This window comes from Anguilla rostrata, chromosome 13 (assembly GCF_018555375.3).
Source record: "Anguilla rostrata isolate EN2019 chromosome 13, ASM1855537v3, whole genome shotgun sequence".
NCBI classification, from domain to species: Eukaryota; Metazoa; Chordata; class Actinopteri; order Anguilliformes; family Anguillidae; genus Anguilla; species Anguilla rostrata.
Window position 1 is genome coordinate 3,715,905 of NC_057945.1, and position 20,544 is coordinate 3,736,448.

The 20,544-nt window shown below is 53.2% G+C and overlaps 1 protein-coding gene across 8 annotated transcripts in view; it reads left to right on the forward strand.

The window, feature by feature from the left end:
• gli1 (GLI family zinc finger 1) overlaps positions 1 to 20,054 on the forward strand; it is an 89,259-nt gene extending 69,205 nt beyond the window's left edge. For 5 of the 8 annotated variants that reach the window (XM_064304850.1, XM_064304842.1, XM_064304845.1 and 2 more), the window contains 8 exons: positions 25 to 175; positions 2,153 to 2,263; positions 3,012 to 3,152; positions 4,813 to 4,962; positions 6,830 to 6,994; positions 8,717 to 8,959; positions 10,613 to 10,922; positions 14,076 to 18,462. In XM_064304850.1, the coding sequence (XP_064160920.1) occupies positions 25 to 175; positions 2,153 to 2,263; positions 3,012 to 3,152; positions 4,813 to 4,962; positions 6,830 to 6,994; positions 8,717 to 8,959; positions 10,613 to 10,922; positions 14,076 to 16,702 (3,898 nt within the window). In that variant the 3' untranslated portion in view covers positions 16,703 to 18,462. Of the gene's footprint in view, positions 1 to 24; positions 176 to 2,152; positions 2,264 to 3,011; positions 3,153 to 4,812; positions 4,963 to 6,829; positions 6,995 to 8,716; positions 8,960 to 10,612; positions 10,923 to 14,075; positions 18,463 to 18,601 lie in introns of those variants that run through there. The other 3 variants (XM_064304846.1, XM_064304847.1, XR_010324871.1) reach the window with 2 other exon arrangements.
• The last annotated feature ends 490 nt before the right edge of the window (positions 20,055 to 20,544 follow it).

Consider the following 20,544-nt stretch of genomic DNA (forward strand, 5'->3'; position numbering starts at 1 on the left):
CTGCCCTCTCTTTCTCTCCTGCAGCCCCTCAATGGGATACTCCAGCTACCAGTCCAGGCCCCAGGGCAACATGTACGGTGCTGGGACACCCCTGGTACACCCCCCCGGACCCTGCCAACCGCCCCGCATGCTGTCCCACAACCCCCGGCTCCACGTCCCTCCCAAACACTGCCATGTAAGACCCCCTGTGCTTCTGAGCCGAGACTGCCTGTCTTAAGGAACGGGTGGGGCTTCCGAACCACAAACTATGAGAGAGTCAACCCTGAGTTTTAGGGTTAGTTCTACTGACAGTGAGTCTGTACAGGTTTTAGCTGTAGTTTTAGTGGTAGTTGTGTTGTGAGTGGGCTGTATAGGTTTTAGCTGTAGTTTTAGTGGTAGTTGTATTGTGAGTGGGCTGTACAGGTTTTAGCTGTAGTTTTAGTGGTAGTTGTGTTGTGAGTGGGCTGTACAGGTTTTAGCTGTAGTTTTAGTGGTAGTTGTATTGTGAGTGGGCTGTACAGGTTCTAGCTGTAGTTTTAGTGGTAGTTGTATTGTGGGTGGGCTAAGCAGGTTTTAGCTGTAGTTTTAGTAGTAGTTGTATTGTGAGTGGGCTGTACAGGTTTTAGCTGTAGTTTTAGTGGTAGTTGTATTGTGAGTGGGCTGTACAGGTTTTAGCTGTAGTTTTAGTGGTAGTTGTGTTGTGAGTGGGCTGTACAGGTTTTAGCTGTAGTTTTAGTGGTAGTTGTATTGTGAGTGGGCTGTACAGGTTCTAGCTGTAGTTTTAGTGGTAGTTGTATTGTGGGTGGGCTGTGCAGGTTTTAGCTGTAGTTTTAGTAGTAGTTGTATTGTGAGTGGGCTGTACAGGTTTTAGCTGTAGTTTTAGTGGTAGTTGTATTGTGAGTGGGCTATACAGGTTTTAGCTGTAGTCTTAGCAGTAATTGTGAGTGGGCTGTGCAGGTTTTAGCTGTAGTTTTAGCAGTAGTTGTGAGTGGGCTGTACAGGTTTTAGCTGTAGTTTTAGTAGTAGTTGTATTGTGAGTGGGCTGTACAGGTTTTAGTAGTAGTTGTATTGTGAGTGGGCTGTACAGGTTTTAGCTGTAGTTTTAGTGGTAGTTGTATTGTGAGTGGGCTGTACAGGTTTTAGTGGTAGTTGTATTGTGAGTGGGCTGTACAGGTTTTAGCTGTAGTTTTAGCGGTAGCTGTGAGTGGGCTGTACAGGTTTTAGCTGTAGTTTTAGAGGTAGTTGTATTGTGGGTGGGCTGTACAGGTTTTAGCTGTAGTTTTAGCAGTAGTTGTATTGTGAGTGGGCTGTACAGGTTTTAGCTGTAGTTTTATTGGTAGTTGTATTGTGAGTGGGCTGTACAGGTTCTAGCTGTAGTTTTAGTGGTAGTTGTATTGTGAGTGGGCTGTACAGGTTTTAGCTGTAGTTTTAGTGGTAGTTGTATTGTGAGTGCGCTGTACAGGTTTTAGCTGTAGTCTTAGCGGTAGCTGTGAGTGGGCTGTACAGGTTTTAGCTGTAGTTTTAGAGGTAGTTGTATTGTGAGTGGGCTGTACAGGTTTTAGCTGTAGTTTTATTGGTAGTTGTATTGTGAGTGGGCTGTACAGGTTCTAGCTGTAGTTTTAGTGGTAGTTGTATTGTGAGTGGGCTGTACAGGTTTTAGCTGTAGTTTTAGTGGTAGTTGTATTGTGAGTGCGCTGTACAGGTTTTAGCTGTAGTTTTAGTGGTAGTTGTATTGTGAGTGGGCTGTACAGGTTCTAGCTGTAGTTTTAGTGGTAGTTGTATTGTGAGTGGGCTGTACAGGTTTTAGCTGTAGTTTTAGTGGTAGTTGTATTGTGAGTGCGCTGTACAGGTTTTAGCTGTAGTCTTAGCGGTAGCTGTGAGTGGGCTGTACAGGTTTTAGCTGTAGTTTTAGAGGTAGTTGTATTGTGAGTGGGCTGTACAGGTTTTAGCTGTAGTTTTAGTGGTAGTTGTATTGTGAGTGGGCTGTACAGGTTTTAGCTGTAGTTTTAGTGGTAGTTGTATTGTGAGTGGGCTGTACAGGTTTTAGCTGTAGTTTTAGTGGTAGTTGTATTGTGAGTGGGCTGTACAGGTTTTAGCTGTAGTTTTAGTGGTAGTTGTATTGTGAGTGGGCTGTAAAGCAGTGGCTGATATTGCATGTTTTTCACTCCGTTAGCAGATGAAGACAGAGCCGGTCCTGGGCAGCGTGATGGATGCTCTGGCCGTTAAGGGTTTGGAGGACAGGTCAGAGGGGGACGTGGCCAGCCCCTCCTCCACCGGGACACAGGTAACCTGGGCGGGACAGAACCACAGGACAGGACAGCCCTCTATTCAGACAGCTGGGTTTAAAGACCCAAAAGCAGTGTGCTGAAGATACAGGGAGTGTCGTAGTTTGTATTTCAGCATACTTGAATTATCATACTGATGTTATGTAATTTTTCTTTTGTTCAAATGGGAAGACAATACGGATGGCAGGATTTGTGAATGCAGTACTGATAGCGGGGATATAAATATCATATGGATTGCCACATTAACATATATATATACATGTATGCATGGTGTGTGTGAGCTTGTGTGTATGTGCATGCGTATTTGCATGCCTGCATGTATATGAGCATGGATGTGTGTGCGTGTGTGAGTGAGTCAGTTTTTAAGTGTGCTGTTGCAGGGCAGCCTGTTCATACATGTGCATGTGCTGTTGCATGTGCTGCTGCAGGACAGTCTGTTCATACATGTGCTGTACGTTGCTGTGCTGTGCGGACGTCTGTTCTCGTGCTTGCTGTTTTAGTAAGACAGTCTGTTCATACGTGTGCTGTGCTGTTGTATGTGCTACTGCAGGACAGTCTGTTCATACGTGTGCTGTACTGTTGTATGTGCTACTGCAGGACAGTCTGTTCATACGTGTGCTGTACTGTTGCGTGTGCTGCTGCAGGACAGCCTGTTCATACGTGTGCTGTGCTGTTGCATGTGCTGCTGCAGGGCAGCCTGTTCATACGTGTGCTGTGCTGTTGCGTGTGCTGTTGCGTGTGCTGCAGGATCCTCTCTTGGGGCTGCTGGAGGGGAGAGAGGACCTGGACAAAGAGGACGGGAAACCGGAGCCGGAGGCCATCTACGAGACCAACTGCCACTGGGAGAACTGCAGCAAGGAGTTCGACACACAGGAACACCTTGTGCATGTGAGAGAGAGAGAGAGAGGGAGAGAGGGAGGGAGGGAGGGAGGAGGAGGAGAGAGGGGGGAGAGAGAGGGGGAGGGAGGGAGAGAGAGAGAGAGGGAGGGAGGGAGAGAGGGAGGAGGGGAGGGAGGGAGGAGAGAGGGTGGAGGGGAGAGGGACAGGGAGGGAGGGAGGGAAAGGGAGGAGAGAGAGGGGGAGGGAAGGGAGGAGGAGGGAAGGAGTGAGAGAGAGGGAGGGGGAGAGAGGGATAGACAGCAAGAGGGAGGAAGGGAGGGAGAAAGAACAGAGAGGGAGGAAGGGAGAGTGTGAGAGAGGGAGAGAGCGAGTGAGGAAGAGTGGAAGAGACCTGGCTCAAATGCAAATATGCATTTTTTTTATGCCTATTGACCCCTCAGGACCTTCAGTAACACAATCACGCGCCAGAAACGTGCCAGAATTCAGAAAGTTCTGAATAGCAGTGGTTCTTATCTGCCATTTTTGTGAAGTAATTTTATGGCAGTCCAGAGGGTTCAAATATTTGACCCGGGTCAGCTGCAGATCGCGGTACATTTCCACAACCGCTTTAATATCCCATATATGGGCTCTCATTGGCCAGATTACAGAAGATGGTCAGAGTGTTCTGCCATCTCAAATAAAAGCGCAGATTTTTTATGTTCACCAGATATTCAGCTCCTGTCCTCAATCCTCTCTGCTTCTGTGGCTGTACCATTGGGCAGAGCATCCATTGCAGAGATCTGTAATGAGGTCTCAGATCTGTCTAATTGGAGTCAGGTTCAAGGGGAGGGAGACAGAACTGACCCTGTTAATTATACACAGCTGAATGCAGTTGAGGCCAAAAGTTTACATACGCCTGGGCAAAAGACATTCAAACTCAATTTTTCACAACTCCACACATTTCATGTTACCATACATTTCCTGTGCTAAGTCAATTAGGGTATCTACTTTATTTCCATGAGAGGTCATTTCAAAATAATAGCTAAGAGACAGATTTATTTCAGTTTTTATGTACTATATCAGATTTTCAGTGGGTCAAAAGTTTACAAACGTTGCCTTTTAATTGCTTAACTTGAATCAAACGCTTGGGGTAGCCTTCCACAAGCTTCTCACAATACTTTGCTGGAATTTTTGCCCATTCCTCCTGACAGAACTGATGTAACTCAGTCAGGTTTGTGGGTCTCCTTGCTCAAATACGCCTTTTCAGTTCAGTCCACAAATTTTCTATGGGATTCAGGGCAGGGCTTTGTGATGGCCACTCCAAAACTCTCCCTTTGTTGACCATTTTGTTACAACTTCGGAGGTATACTTAGGATCATTGTCCAGCTGGAAGACCCAGTTGCGACCAAGTTTTAACATTATAACTGATGTCTTGAGGTGTTGCATGAGTATTTCTAGATAATCCTCCTTCCTCATGATGCCGTCTATTTTCTGAAGTGCACCAGTCCCTTTTCCAGCAAAACACCCCTTGTACTTGTAAAAGGACAGTAAAGGAAAGCGTTGAGGTAGAAAGTGGGGGAAATGCGACAGTAAGAGGGCGGTAGAAAGAGGAGAGAGTGTTACAGGGTGGGGAGGGGACAGCTTTCCGTGAGTCTCCATGTTGGTCCGAGATGCGGGGTCTCATCAGACGGACGCGCGGAGGGTAATAATGCCCGCCTCTCTCCCGCAGCACATCAACAACGAGCACATCCACGGGGAGAAGAAGGAGTTTGTGTGCCACTGGCAGGACTGCTCGCGGGAGCAGCGCCCCTTCAAGGCGCAGTACATGCTGGTGGTGCACATGCGCCGGCACACCGGCGAGAAGCCGCACAAGTGCACTGTGAGTCCCCGCCCCTGACCCCGCCCCCGCTCCTGACCCCGCCCCTGGCCTGCCCGCCCCCGCTCCCGCCCTACTCCTGCCCCGCTCCTGACCCTGCCCCGCCCTGCCCCCGCCCCTGATCCCATCGCCCCGCCCTGCCCCGCCCACTCTGCCCCTGCCCCGCCCCCTGTTCCTGTCCCCGCCCACTCGTCTCGCCCTGCTCCTGACCTGCCCCGCCCCTGCTCCTGTCCTCCCCCCCACTCTTCTGTCCCCACCCACCCTTCTGTCCCTACCCCCTGCTCCTGCCCCTGCCCTGCCCCCGTATCTCTTCCCACCCCTGTCCCCACCCCCTGGCCTGCCCCCACTTCTGTCTCTGCCCTCGCTTTTGTTTCATCCACTGCCCCGCTTCTGTCCCTGTCCCCACCCCCTTCTGTCCCCGCCCCCTGCCCGCCCCCGCTCTTGTCCCCACCCCCACCTCTGTCTCTGCCCCTGCTTCTGTTTCATCCCACTGCCCCAGCGCTCCCATGACTCTCTCTTTTATCCCTCAGTCTCCTATTTCTGTCACTCTCACTCCCTCCATCAGCTCCATTGGTTCTGTCTCTCCATCTCTTCTCTGTTCTCCCTCTTTCTCTCACTTTGTCTGGGCACATTGGGCCGTAGCTGTGGGTTGGGTGGTGGTGAGTCTCATGGCTGGGCTTTCTCTAACCCTGAGCACATTGGGCCTTCGCTGTGGGACAGGTGGTCTGACCACAGTGCCACTGAACCAGTAACCTAAAGTACACAATGGCGATACCCGCTGACTCCGTCATTTCACAACTGCATCCAGACACGCTTCTGTCCCTGTTCAAGGCTGGGGGCCCTTTATGTGTGTCTGAGCACGTATGCACCTCGGTCTGAGGACTTACCTGTTTGTGTGGGCCCTGTGTGAGAGCTGCATTAATCCTGTGTGTGTGTGTGTGTGTGTGTGTGTGGAGGAGTGTGTGTATGTGTGTGTGTGTGTGTGTGTCTGAGTGTGTGTGTGTGTGTGCGTGTGAGTGTCTGTGTGTGTGTGTGAGTGTGAGTGGGTGTCCCTGGGAGTGTGTGTGTATGTGTGTGTGTGTGTGCGTTTGTGTGTGTGTGCGTGATTGTGAGTGTGTGTGAGTGTGTGTGTGCGTGATTGTGAGTGTGTGTGAGTGTGTGTGTGCATGAGTGGGAGTGTGTGTGTGTGTGTGAGTGTCTGAGTGTGTGTGTGTGAGTGTGTATAAGACCTGGGTCAAATACGTATTTGTTTTGGATTCAAATACTTTCCTGCCCTTTACTGATCTTGTCTGTTGTATTGGAACCAGTCAAATACTCTCAAAAAGTGCAAACCCCTCCTTCTGGTCATATGGCAGGCTCAATTACAACAGGAAAGGTCAATAGAGCACAGAAACGTATTTGAATCCAAAACAAATATGTATTTGTCCCAGGTCTTGTGTGTGTGTGTATTGGTAGTGTATGTGTATGTGTGTGTGTGTGTGTGTGTGTGAGAGTGTGTGTGTGTGTGTGTATGTGTGTGTGTCAGTGTGTGAGTGTGTGTGTGTGCGTGTGAGACAGTGTGTGTAGGTGTGGTTCTGTGCGTGTGCAGTGTTCGTGGAGTGTGTGTGTGTGTGTGTGTGTGAGAGTGTGTGTGATGTGTGTGGGGTGTGTGTGAGTGTGTGTGTGTGTGTGAGAGAGTGTAGTGTGTGTGTAGTGTGTGTGCAGTGTGTGTGTGTGAGTTGGTGAGACAGTGTGTGTCATGTGAGTGTGTGTGTGTGTGTGTGAGAGTGTGTGTGTGAGTGTGCGTGTGAGACAGTGTGGTATGTTGTGTGGTGTGGTGTGAAGGAGAGGGTGGTGAGTACTCATTATGCCAGTGGTGTGTGTGCTGTAGTTTGAAGGCTGTAACAAGGCGTACTCTCGGCTGGAGAACCTGAAGACTCACCTGCGCTCCCACACCGGAGAGAAGCCCTACGTCTGCGAGCACGAGGGCTGCAACAAGGCCTTCTCCAACGCCTCCGACCGCGCCAAGCACCAGAACCGCACACACTCCAACGAGGTACTGACACTGCGACCGCACCAGAACCGCACACACTCCAACGAGGTACTGACACTGCGACCGCACCAGAACCGCACACACTCCAACGAGGTACTGACACCGCGCCAAGCACCAGACTCGCACACACTCCAACGAGGTACTGACACTGCGACTGCACCAGAACCGCACACACTCCAACGAGGTACTGACACAGCGACCGCACCAGAACCGCACACACTCCAATGAGGTACTGACACTGCAACTGCTCCAGAACTGCACACACTCCAACGAGGTACTGACATAGCGACCGCACCAGAACCGCACACACGCTAACGAGGTACTGGCACAGCGACCGCACCAGAACCGCACACACTCCAACGAGGTACTGACACAGCGACCGCACCAGAACTGCACACACTCCAACGAGGTACTGACACAGCGACCACACCAGAACCGCACACACTCCAACGAGGTACTGACACTGCGACCGCACGCACTCCCAATACCTCCGATCATGCCCAGCACCAGACTCGCACACACTCCAACAAGGTACTGACACAGCGACCGCACCAGAACCGCACACACTCCAACGAGGTACTGACACTGCGACCGCACCAGAACCGCACACACTCCAACGAGGTACTGACACCGCGCCAAGCACCAGAACCGCACACACTCCAACGAGGTACTGACACTGCGACCGCACCAGAACCGCACACACTCCAACGAGGTACTGACACTGCGACCGCACCAGAACCGCACACACTCCAACGAGGTACTGACACTGCGACCGCACCAGAACCGCACACACTCCAACGAGGTACTGACACAGCAACCGCACACACTCCAACGAGGTACTGACACAGCAACCGCACACACTCCAACGAGGTACTGACACAGCGACCGCACGCACTCCAACGAGGTACTGACACCAGAACCGCACGCACTCCAACGAGGTACTGAACTGCGACCCACCAGAACCGCACACACTCCAACGAGGTACTGACACTGCGACCGCACGAACTCCCAATACCTCCGATCATGCCAAGCACCAGAATTGCACGCACTCCAACGAGGTACTGACACTGCAACTGCTCCAGAACTGCACACACTCCAACGAGGTACTGACATAGCGACCGCACCAGAACCGCACACACTCCAACGAGGTACTGACACCGCGCCAAGCACCAGAACCGCACACACTCCAACGAGGTACTGACACAGCGACCGCACCAGAACCGCACACACTCCGACGAGGTACTACTGACACAGCGACCGCACCAGAACCGCACACACTCCAACGAGGTACTGACACAGCGACCGCACCAGAACCGCACACACTCCAACGAGGTACTGACACAGCGACCGCACCAGAACCGCACACACTCCAACGAGGTACTGACACTGCGACCGCACGCACTCCCAATACCTCCGATCATGCCCAGCACCAGACTCGCATGCACTCCAACGAGGTACTGACACTGCAACTGCTCCAGAACCGCATGCACTCTAACGAGGTACTGACACACCAGAACCACACACACTTCAGCGAGGTACTGACACACCAGAACCACACCAGAACCGCACACACTCTAAAGAGGTACTGACACACCAGAACCATACACACTCCAACGAGGTACTGACACACCAGAACCATACACACTTCAGCGAGGTACTGACACCGCAGCCGCACTTTAAACTAGGATTGATCTGTGCTCATTGTACTCACCGCCCCCCCTGCAGAAACCCTACGTGTGTAAGATCCCGGGCTGCACCAAGCGCTACACGGACCCCAGCTCCCTGCGCAAGCACGTGAAAACCGTGCACGGGCCCGAGGCACACATCACCAAGAAGCACCGCGGCGACGCCGGGCCCCGCCCCCCCGGCTCACTGCTGCCCCCGCCAGGGCAGGGCCTGGAACTGCTCCCAGAGAAGGAGGAGAGCCGCCGAGAGGACTGCAAACTGCTGGCGCCAGAGAGCAGCCTGGTGAGCCCGCCAACACAGCGCTAACACAGCGCCAACACAGCGCTAACACAGCACCAACACAGCCCCAACACAGCCCCAACACAGCGCCAACACAGCGCTAACACAGCACCAACACAGCCCCAACACAGCACTAACACAGCACCAACACAGCCCCAACACAGCGCTAACACAGCACCAACACAGCACCAACACAGCGCTAACACAGCACTAACACAGCCCCAACACAGCGCTAACACAGCCCCAACACAGCGCTAACACAGCCCCAACACAGCACCAACAGAGCGCTAACACAGCCCCAACACAGCACCAACACAGCGCTAACACAGCCCCAACACAGCGCCAACACAGCGCTAACACAGCGCCAACACAGCCCCAACACAGCGCTAACACAGAACCAACACAGCCCCAACACAGCGCTAACACAGCCCCAACACAGCACCAACACAGCACCAACACAGCCCTAACACAGTGCTAACACAGCGCCAACACAGCCCCAACACAGTGCTAACACAGCCCCAACACAGCCCCAACACAGCGTTAACACAGCGCTAACACAGCCCCAACACAGCCCCAACACAGTGCTAACACAGCCCCAACACAGCCCCAACACAGCGCTAACACAGCGCTAACACAGCGCTAACACAGCCCCAACACAGCACCAACACAGCCCCAACACAGCGCTAACACAGCGCCAACACAGCGCTAACACAGCACCAACACAGCGCCAACACAGTGCTAACACAGCCCCAACACAGCGCTAACACAGCACCAACACAGCCCCAACACAGCGCTAACACAGCACCAACACAGCGCTAACACAGCGCCAACACAGCCCCAACACAAGCCCCAACACAGCACTAACACAGCCCCAACACAGCACCAACACAGCGCTGACACAGCACCAACACAGCGCTAACACAGCCCCAACACAGCCCTAACACAGCGCTAACACAGCCCCAACACAGCGCTAACACAGCACCAACACAGCCCCAACACAGCCCCAACACAGCGTCAACACAGCACCAACACAGCCCCAACACAGCGCTAACACAGCGCTAACACAGCCCCAACACAGCGCTAACACAGCACCAACACAGCGCTAACACAGCACCAACACAGCGCCAACACAGTGCTAACACAGCCCCAACACAGCACCAACACAGCGCTAACACAGCCCCAACACAGCGCCAACACAGTTCGTCCAGTGCCAGGAATGTCAGAGTCAATTCCTTTTCAGTGGAGTTGGTTCTGGAAATTGAAACAAACAAGTTGGAACAAATAGCGAAACCCTCATAGAGCATCATGGGATTTTTTACATTTTAATATCTATTTTCAGTTAATTTCCTGAACTGACTGAACTAGGGTGAAATTGACCCCAACTCCGGGGAGAATGAATCACTGGTGGGGTGATGGGTGGGCAGGGTGGCCCACGTGGGTGGCTCCCCCATTTAACTTGGCTGAACCGTCACACCCAGTGTTAATGCTCACCTATGTAGTTCTGACCCACCTAGCAGGACCTACTATATGAATATTTGCTGCTACACAGCTGGTGTGAATGAGTCTGGTATTGGACTGATGTGGCTATTTGCAGGTGGGTTGTATGCAGATAAAGTACTGTATATGTGAGAGTCTCAATTTCCCCCCCCCCCACAGAAATCCCAGCCCAGCCCTGGCGGCCAGTCTTCCTGCAGTAGCGAACGCTCGCCACTGGGGAGCGCTAACAACAACGACAGTGGGGTGGAGATGAACGCCAATGCGGCGGGCAGCCTGGAGGATCTGACGGCGCTGGAGGACGGGGGCGGGGCGGGAGGGGGCGAGGGCGGGGCTCTGGCGTTGGGCGTGCCTGCTCAGGCCCTGAAGAGGCTGGAGAACCTCAAGATCGACAAGCTGAAGCAGGTCCGCCGGCCCACGCCGCCCGGTCGCCCCGTCGCCATGGGCAACAGCAAACTGCCAGCGCTAACAGGTACCCCGCTGCTTTAACCCAGCAGACAGGGGGGACAGAGGGGATCGGGTTTGAAACAGAGATAGGACAGTCCCAACGTCACCTTATTTGTAAAGGACATTGAGGAGTTCCACCATCCATGGAGTACAATGCTACCAACCAGTAGTATGACACCACAGGTGATTGGTGGGTACTTCTTGGCTACTTCTTGGCTAATACCCACAGGGAACCAATGGTGTTGCTCCATTGGCTGTTATTCTGACCAATATAATTTCACATACAGTTGCAAGAAAAAGTTTGTGTCCCTTTGGAATTACCTGGATTTCTGCATTAAATTAGGTCTGATCATCGAAGTCACATTAATAGACAAACACATTCTGCTTAAACTGATAACACACAATCAATTGCACTTTTCATTTCTTTATTGAAGACTTTGTGTAAACATTCACAGTCCAGGCTGGAAAAGTCCAGGCTGGAAAAACCCTTGTATCTAGTAACTGGTAGGACCTCTCTAGCTGCTGATTCAACTTGTACAATGTTTAGGGGGAATTTTAGATCCTTCGTCCTTACTAATCTGCTTCAGTTCCTTGATATTTCATTACAGTACATTACATTTATTCGGCAGATTCTTTTATCCAAAGAGAGGTACAATAAGTCCAAACCAAACGTCATTATAATAACTACAAACACAGGTCCAATAAGGGACAGTTGTTCATAGCCATGAACACGTTAAGTCCAGTTCACACAGTAAGCATAGACTAGGACAGAGAGTAATGTTAAGTCAATCTAGGAGGCATGACAGCAAGCTATAACATCAAGATAACGATACAAGTGAAATATTAGTGCTGGACTGAGGTACATGTGTAACATGAAAGTGCTACAGGAACAAAGTGGAAGGATATAAGTTAGAAGAGTGATCCTCGTTTGGGAGTTCCCCGCAGAGTGGTGATAGTTAGTCCAGGTATAGTCAGCAGAGATGCATCTTCAGACCATGGCGGAAGTTGGTCAATGACCGAGTGGTTTGTAGAGGAACAGGGAGTTCGTTCCACCACTGGGGAGCTAGGGTGGAAAAGCTCCGTGGTTGGGACGAGCGACAACCATTCACCCGGATGGGAGGTAGTGCAAGTCACCCTGGTGCAGCAGAGCGGAGTGGTTTAGCTGGCGTGTAGGGTTGAATCATGTTCTGTAAGTAGGCAGGGGCTGTACTGTTAGCTGCAAGGGTCAGGACTTTGAACCTGATCCTGACAGTGACTGGTAGCCAGTGGAGTAACCTCAGCAGAGGAGTGAATTTAGGAAGGTTGAAGACAAGTCAGACTGCAGCATTCTGAATTATTTGTAGTGACTGTATGGCACAAGCTGGCAGGCTTGCAAGGAGGGAGTTGCAGTAATCAAGACAAACAAGTAGCTGGGTGGAGTATGTGGTCAGGTATGGTCGAATCCTCCTGATGTTGTACAGGAGAAATCTGCAGGACCATGATGTTGCCTTGATGTGCTTCTTGAGTTCCAGCCAGTCATCCAGGACCACCCCAGGCTCTGCAGAGTGAGAGTCAGTCACTGTGGTGCCATCAACTGTGATTGAGAGCTCACGAAGTAGGGAGGTCTTGTATGGGAAGAACAGAAGCTCAGTTTTGTTGAGGTTGAGCTTCAAGTGGTGGCTGCCCATCCAAGTTGACATGTCAGCCAGGCAGGAAGATATTTTATCATTAACCTGTAAGGCAGAGGGGGGAAAGAAAAGAAGAGTTGTGTATCATCTGCATAACAGTGATAGGAGAAGCTATGTGAATTAATGACTGTACCAATAGATTTAGTGTATATAGAGAACAGCAGAGACCCCAGTACAGATCCTTGCAGATAGGTCCTACCAGGTAATCTGGATGGGGTCTATCGCTGCATCTTACTCCTGTAACAAGGGGGTGAGGTGCAGAGACTGACCCCATCCAGATGACCTGGTATGACCTATCTGCAAGGATCTTTGTTCCCTCAATGATTGCAAGCTGTTCAGGCCCTGAGGCAGCAAAGCAGCCCCAAATCACGATGCTCCCTCCACTATGCCTCACAGTTGGGATAGTGTTGTGCATTTTTGCCAAAAAAATTAAACTTTTGTTTCATCTGTCCATAGAGCATTGTCCCAGAAGAGTTATGGAACAAAGTTGAGACGTGCAGCAATGATTTTTGGAGAGCAGTGGTTTTCTCTGCAATGTCCTCCCATGAATACCATTCTTGTTGAGTCTTTGTCTTATGGTGTACAGAGTGTACATGAACAGAGACTTTAGTAAGCTCAGGAGATTTCCACAGGTCGTTTACGGTTACCCTAGGGTTCTTTTTGAACTCCTTCAGCATTGCACTGTGTACTCTAGCCATGATCTTTCAGGATGCCTACTTTTAGGGAGAGTAGCAACAGTACAGAATTTCTTTTTTTTTTTGCCTTTTCCAGCTTTATGCATCTCTACAATTATTCTTCTTAGGTCCTCAAAAAAATGTTTTGATCAGTGCATGATTCACATGAATAGATGTTCCTTGAGAAGAGTAGACTCTGCCAGCAACCAAACTTTGTATGCCTTTTTATAGGGCAAGGCACCTCCAACCCATACCTCCAATCACATCTGATTGATTTGAACACTTGACTCCAGTTAGCTTTTGGAGAAGTCATTAGCCTAGAGGTCCACATGGTTATTCCAACCTAGAATGTGAATGTTTAAATGATGCATTCAGTATTGATGAGAAGAAATATAATTATTTGTTTATTATTAGTTTAAGCAGAGTGTGTTAGTCTATTATTGCAACTAAGATGAATACCAGACCAAATTTAAGAGGCAATTAATGCCGAAAATCCAGGTAATTCCAAAGGGTTCCAAAGGGTATTGGTGGTATTTAGCAAGGATGTAGATCTCATTTAATTTTTGAACGGGACAACAAACAGGAATTTTTCTGTAGGTTTTTTTTTTGTGTGTGTGTGGGGTGACACTAATAGTACCACACAATACAACATGATAAAACTGGGGGTGACCATTTTATGGTCCCAAAGTTGGGGGCACCCATCCCTCTGTTCCCCTGGGATATACGTCCATAGTGCGGAGTTTAGATGTTGTATTTAGGTCCCTGTGTTAGTTTTATGAGGAGCTGCCTCTGAGGGTGGCTCTGTCTCTCACTCTCTCTGTCTCTCTGTGTCTGCAGCTCCAGGAGATGTACTGGGCATGTGCGCGCCCTCCCCTGTGCTGTCCAACCGCCGTGTGCTGGAGCTGTCCAATCTGGAGCTGGGGGGCGGCTCGGGGGGCGTGGCCTGCTCCGGCCCCAACGACCGGCGGGGCAGCAGCACCAGCAGCCTCAGCTCCGCCTACACCGTGAGCCGCCGGTCCTCCATGGTCTCCTCCTACCTGTCCAGCCGCCGGTCCAGCGAGGTGTCCCAAGTTGGGGGAGTGGGGGGCCACCCCCAGAACATTCCAGGCCAGGATCCCGCGGGACACCCCCTCTCCCCAGAGAGCGGCCGCCTGCCGGGCCTCCCCAGCCTGACACCGGCCCAGCAGTACAGCCTGAAGGCCAAATACGCGGCCGCCACCGGGGGGCCCCCCCCCACACCCCTGCCCAACATGGAGTCCCAGGGGACTCCCCGGCGGATGGGAGGGGGGTTCCCCAGCGAGTACCAGCCACTGCCCCCCCCGTTCCAGCTCCAGGGCGGCTCAGCCCGCCGCCACAGCGCCAACACCGAGTACGGGACGGGGGTCCTGTACCCCCACCAGGCGCCCGGGAACGGAGTCCGGCGGGCCAGCGACCCCGCGGCGCGCTCAGGGGCGGAGCCTCAGCCGCTTCCCAGGGTGCAGCGCTTCGGGAGCCTGGGGAACGTGGCGCTGCAGGCGGGGGGAGGGCGGCGGAACGCGCTGGCGCACTGCGGTTCTGACTCCGTCCTGGCCGCGGGCCGCCACGCCTACCCGCCGCGCCCGCCCAGCATCACCGAGAACGTGGCGATGGAGGCCGCTGGGGCGGAGCCTGGCGGGGGGGACAGCCTCATGATGGCGCCACCCGGCGGTCACAGGGGGTACGGCAGGTTCCAGAACCAACACACCCACCCTGCCCACCACCAGGGGGCGCCCTCCCAGCTCTCCCCGGCCCACGACCGGCTGGGCTACCCCGAGCAGGCCTACTTCGGCGGGGACATAGGGGCGGAAGAGGGCATGTCGTCTGGCACCAGCCTGCTCCAGCAGGCCGAATACGGCATGAGCGCCTGTCAGCTCAGCCCCTCCGGCCCCCAGTACCCCTCTACCCTCGGGCAAGTGGCCGGGGAGGCCGGGGTGGGGCCGGGGCCCTGGGGAGGACACGTCCAGATGCAGCCCATGGCCACGGGGCCACAGGACGGGGTGCATTACCCGAGCCAGCAGGGCCTGTTCCCAGGGAACCCCCAGAAGCTGGTCATAAAGCCAGAGCAGCAGTACCACCCCGCCCTGGGGGCTCCCAACCAGTGCCAGAACATGAAGCAGCACCTGACTCTGCCTGGATACGGCCAGCAGCCCATGCCCCGCCCCGCCAACTCCAGCTGTGACTTCCAGGGCCAGGGTCGGATGGAGGCCCAGCAGCACAGCTCCTTCCAGGGCCAGGGTCGGATGGAGGCCCAGCAGCACAGCTCCTTCCAGGGCCAGGGCCGGATGGAGGCCCAGCAGCAGAGCTCCTTCCAGGGCCAGGGCCAGGGCAGGATGGAGACCCAGCAGCACAGCTTGTTCCAGGGCCAGGGTCAGATGGAGGCCCAGCAGCACAGCTCCTTCCAGGGCCAGGGTCAGATGGAGCCCCAGCAGCAGAGCTTGTTCCAGGGCTGCGATGGGCGCAGGTCCCACACACCCATGATGCAGGTGAAGGAGATGATGGTGCGCAACTACGTGCAGTCCCAGCAGGCCCTCCTGTGGGAGCAGCAGCAGAGGGGACCGCTGGACGGGGGCATGGGCGGGAAGGTGGGTGGGGCTCAGGGCCAGGAGATGAGCAGGCAGGGTTCCGCCATGCAGCAACAGCAAGAGGACAGCCCCCATCACCACCAGCACCACCAGCAGCATCACCACCAGCACCACCCGTCCCAGAATCTCTACAGCGGGGGGAATGGCTACCAGGGCTACCCCGCCCAAAACCTCATGAGCCCGTCTGCGGGGCAGCCCAAAGACCAGCTCATGGGCCTGCCAGGGTCCTGCTACGACCTGGACATGGTGGTCCCCAGACCCCCGCAGGGCCGAAAGCCCCCAAGCCGCCAGAACAGCCTGTCCCAGCAGCAGGGCGGGGGGTACCTGTCCAGCCCCCCCCACGTCAGCCCGAGCCACTCCTCCACCAGCCCCCGCAGAGGCGTGCGCCTGCCCCCCGTCCCACAGCAGCCGCTGCAGCCACACCCGGACGCCATGCCGGACCCCAATACCGCCATGTTCTACTCAGGCCAGATCCACATGCACCCGGACCTGGACAAGCAGCTCCACCACCAGGGGACCGGTCCCTGCCTCAACCACATGGGGGCGCTGGAGGGCAAGTCGGCCTCGCTGGCCTACCCACCTGACCCCACCCCCATTGCCAATGCTCTGGACAACCTGGACCTGGACAGCGCTCAGATCGACTTTGCCGCCATCGTGGACGACCCCGAGGACTCCTCCCCCTTCGGGCCCCTGCAGGGGGGCCCACAGCACCCCTCCTCCTCCCAGACCTCCTCCCGCCTCACCACACCCCAGACCTCCCTCTCCCTCCCCCCGGGGGGTCTCTCCAACATGGCTGTCGGAGATATGACCTCCATGCTCACTTCCCTGGCAGGAGAAAACAAGTATCTCAACACGCTCTCCTAGAAGAGGACTGTCTATTAGCAGATGGGTTTTTTTATGAAGCCAGATATGGACGGAGTTCCATATGCTATCACCCATCATTGTGTTTCTATCATGGAGAAGACAAGCTTTTGATTGGTTCACCCTCATGATTGACTGGTCATTGTGGCTCCATTCATTATTGTATGAATGAATCCTCACTCTCCCATCACGAGTGACACCAGCAACCCCCGCCCCCTTCTGTCTCATCCAGTCAGGACAGACAGACAGACTGACAGACAGACAGGAGTTTAAAAAGCCTGCTGCCTTCTCAGCCAAACCAAAGGGTGCCTCTGGAACATTTTCTTACACTGGGGGGGGGGGGTCAGACAGTGTTTGTCAGTAGCATTCCCCCAACAGAACAGTTTTCCCTGCTTGGATTTCTGGGATACACCTGTTACCTGCAGAACGAACACACCATGGCAACAGTGGTACTGAAAGTTTACATTAGATGTAAATAAGGCCAAGGCTTATATATGCTGTGTATATGGTGATACTGACTGAGAAGAGAGTAGCTGCTTGGTGAGTTACATGTACTGTGTGTCTGAGGGGCTACTGGACTTTCAAACGGCTCACAGCCTAACAAAAGAACCACAAAGGACTTGGTGAGGAGCGGGCTGTGAGCCCAAAAGCTGCAGAACCAGAACCAGAACTTTTTACTCTCTTACATAACCCAAGGGCGTAATCCTGACGGAAACATACTGAACAGCACAGTGTTTTTATTTTAGATAGAGCTACGCTGGACTTTGAATGTTTTAAATCCCGAGCTATAAGCAAAAGGGTTTGTTCTACAGCCAAGGAGGGGGTTCCTCGTTCCCCGTTCCCCATTAAGTGCCTTTCCCTGGGGGGGGTGCCGTTTGCGGCCCCCGTCCTGAACGGCCGCAGACGCTGCAGGTAGGGGGCGGGGCCAAAGGACCCGAGGGAGTTTGATGGACAGCGGTACAGAACCAGGCCCGTTTCCCACTCTGGTTAAAGACGGCAGTATTTCCTGTGCTCGATCGACTTTGTCCTCAACAAAAACATGCAGCCTACAGTGCAAGGGACAGTTTGTACTAAACATTGCAGTAGTATTAAGACTCTTCAGTCGTTCAGAAGGTATAAAATCTCCTGGTGTGGAGGTGCTGTCTGTTTGGTACCAGCGCAGGGCGGCACAAAGAGGGCCTGCTTGTGGGTTCCCTGGCTGTTTCGGCTCTTTATTGTTTTGTTAGCCCAATCGTTCATTGGATCATACATTTCCTTTGAAGCCCTGGGCGCCAGAATTCATACGTGTCCGATGTAGGACCGATCTGAACGCCGCTTCAAAAATTAAACCAAATGTTTTTGGTTGGAAGAAAATCCGTGACCAGAGCTGCTGTGCCCTGCTGGAATGACTCGAGGAAGCTGGTGGCCTGAAGGTCCTGCTCTGCTCCAGGGTCTCTGGGGCCGGTGGCCTGAAGGTCCTGCTCTGCTCCAGGGTCTCTGGGGCCGGTGGCCTGAAGGTCCCGCTCTGCTCCAGGGTCTCTGGGGCCGGTGGCCTGAAGGTCCTGCTCTGCTCCAGGGTCTCTGGGGCCGGTGGCCTGAAGGTCCTGCTCTGCTCCAGGGTCTCTGGGGCCGGTGGCCCCAAGGTCCCGCTCTGCTCCAGGGTCTCTGGTGCCGGTGGCCTGAAGGTCCTGCTCTGCTCCAGGGTCTCTGGGGCCAGTGGCCCCAAGGTCCTGCTCCAGGGTCTCTGTGGCCGGTGGCCCCAAGGTCCCGCTCCAGGGTCTCTGGGGCCGTGGCCTGAAGGTCCTGCTCGCTCCAGGGTCTCTGGGCCAGTGGCCTAAGTGTCCTGCTCTGCTCCAGGTGCTCTGGGCCAGTGGCCTGGAAGGTCCGCTCTGCTCCAGGGTCTCTGGGGCCGGTGGCCTGAAGGTCCCGCTCTGCTCCAGGGTCTCTGGGGCCGGTGGCCTGAAGGTCGCGCTCTGCTCCAGGGTCTCTTGGGCCGGTGGCCTGAAGGTCGCGCTCTGCTCCAGGGTCTCTGTGGCCGGTGGCCCCAAGGTCCCGCTCTGCTCCAGGGTCTCTGGGGCCGGTGGCCTGAAGGTCCCGCTCTGCTCCAGGGTCTCTGGGGCCGGTGGCCTGAAGGTCGCGCTCTGCTCCGCGGTCCCTAGGGCCAGTCCTGGAGAGTCAGGTCTCCACTCGCCAGCAGAGACAGAGTGCATTGTGGGCCTGTGGAGCGCAGCAGCAGCAGGCTGTGACGGGCGGCCCCACAGGGGGGGACTCAGGCGTCGCTCCAGGAGGGGAGTGTTTCGGCTGGCTGGGACGGCAGGGCCTCAGCGCTCACTGGTGACCCCTGCTGGTCGACCGGGCGCCTGCCTGTTCAGCTGCACACACAGTGCCTTCTCCTGTCTTTGTGAGCCCGACTGCAGCGGGATAAGAAGAAGAGGCCGACAGAGCGCGCTTCGTCTCCACGATAAGCGCCTGTCGTGGCTCGCAGCGCTGATGAATATGATCAGGCATTACAAATCGAGAGAGAAGAGGGGGAAATGCGGGAAAAAAAGAAATGTGCAGGAAACTGGTGGAAAGTTGGGCCGCAGCCGGGCAGCTCACCCCTTCAGTTTTTTTACTGTCTTCAATTAGTTCAAAACCCACCGTAAGCAGAATGCAGCCCCTACCATTAACTCTTTGAAGAGTTAGCATTTTGGAATGTCTTTCCAACATTCTAAGTCAGTGTTCTAGAACTCTGTTGCATTCAGTTGCCAGTAGCGATTGTTACATCAGCATTAGAATGTTCCGCTAAGAACATTCTTATCGCATATTTGTGATGTCACACCTTAAAGGGCTGAAGACAATGCCTCCAGACCCTCTTTGACAATAACAGCCTGTATCTCCAGCTGTTGCTCATGTTTGTTTTTTATGTGAATTGGGTAGGAGCTCATCTGATTCCCCTCAGTCTCCTAAGCTTGGCCAACCAAAGATTATTTGAATTGACAATAAAACATAAGACAAAACGATGCACATAAAATATAAATTTACAACAAAACAAAAAAAAGAGAAAACAAAAGCTGACTATGGTCACGATGAGACGGTATTGTTGCAGAGACCGTGATGCATTTTATATATTGGGGTCACTTTTCTTTTGTTATACGACTATAACCTTTGTGGATTTTCTATTTGTGTGTTTTGATATCTTTCACAGTTCAATCAAAGTTTTTGCTGGCAAAAGAATGGTAAATATAGCAACAAAGGCAATAACAGTAGCGTTTACTACATCTATATAAGGAAGCCAAGTGATATATTTTTGTGTACTGTTTTCTATGTTTTTTATATAAATGTATTATATTTTACCAGTTTATAAATAAACATGTTCAGACTGCTATGGACACAAGCCATGTGTGAAAGTCTTTTCTTCATTAAAAGGAATCAAAGGTTTATAATGGCAATGTATTGACAATTTAGCAACACTGGCTTTCCCTTTGTGTGTGTGTGTCTATGTGTGTGTGTGTGTGTGTGAGTGTCTATGTGTGTGTATGTGTGTGTCTATTTGTGTGTGTGTGTGTGAGCATGCATGTGCGTATGTGTGTGTGCATGTGTGTGTGAGTGTGTATGTCTACATGTGTGTGTGTGTGTGAGTGTGTGTGGTGCACATTTACACATTTGCATGCTAGGCACATACCCCCTGCTAATCTGCATGCTTTTGACGGGAAAATGAAAAAATAAGTTATGTGAAACATGCCAGATTATTGCCTGTGGGGCGTTTCTTCATCAGTTTGTATTTATTATTTGTAACCACCCTCGCCTGGGTTGCAGCGCCAGCAAAACCGCTCCCTCTCTGCCTGCAGATGGCGCCCTAGCCACACCACCCCTCCACAGACTCC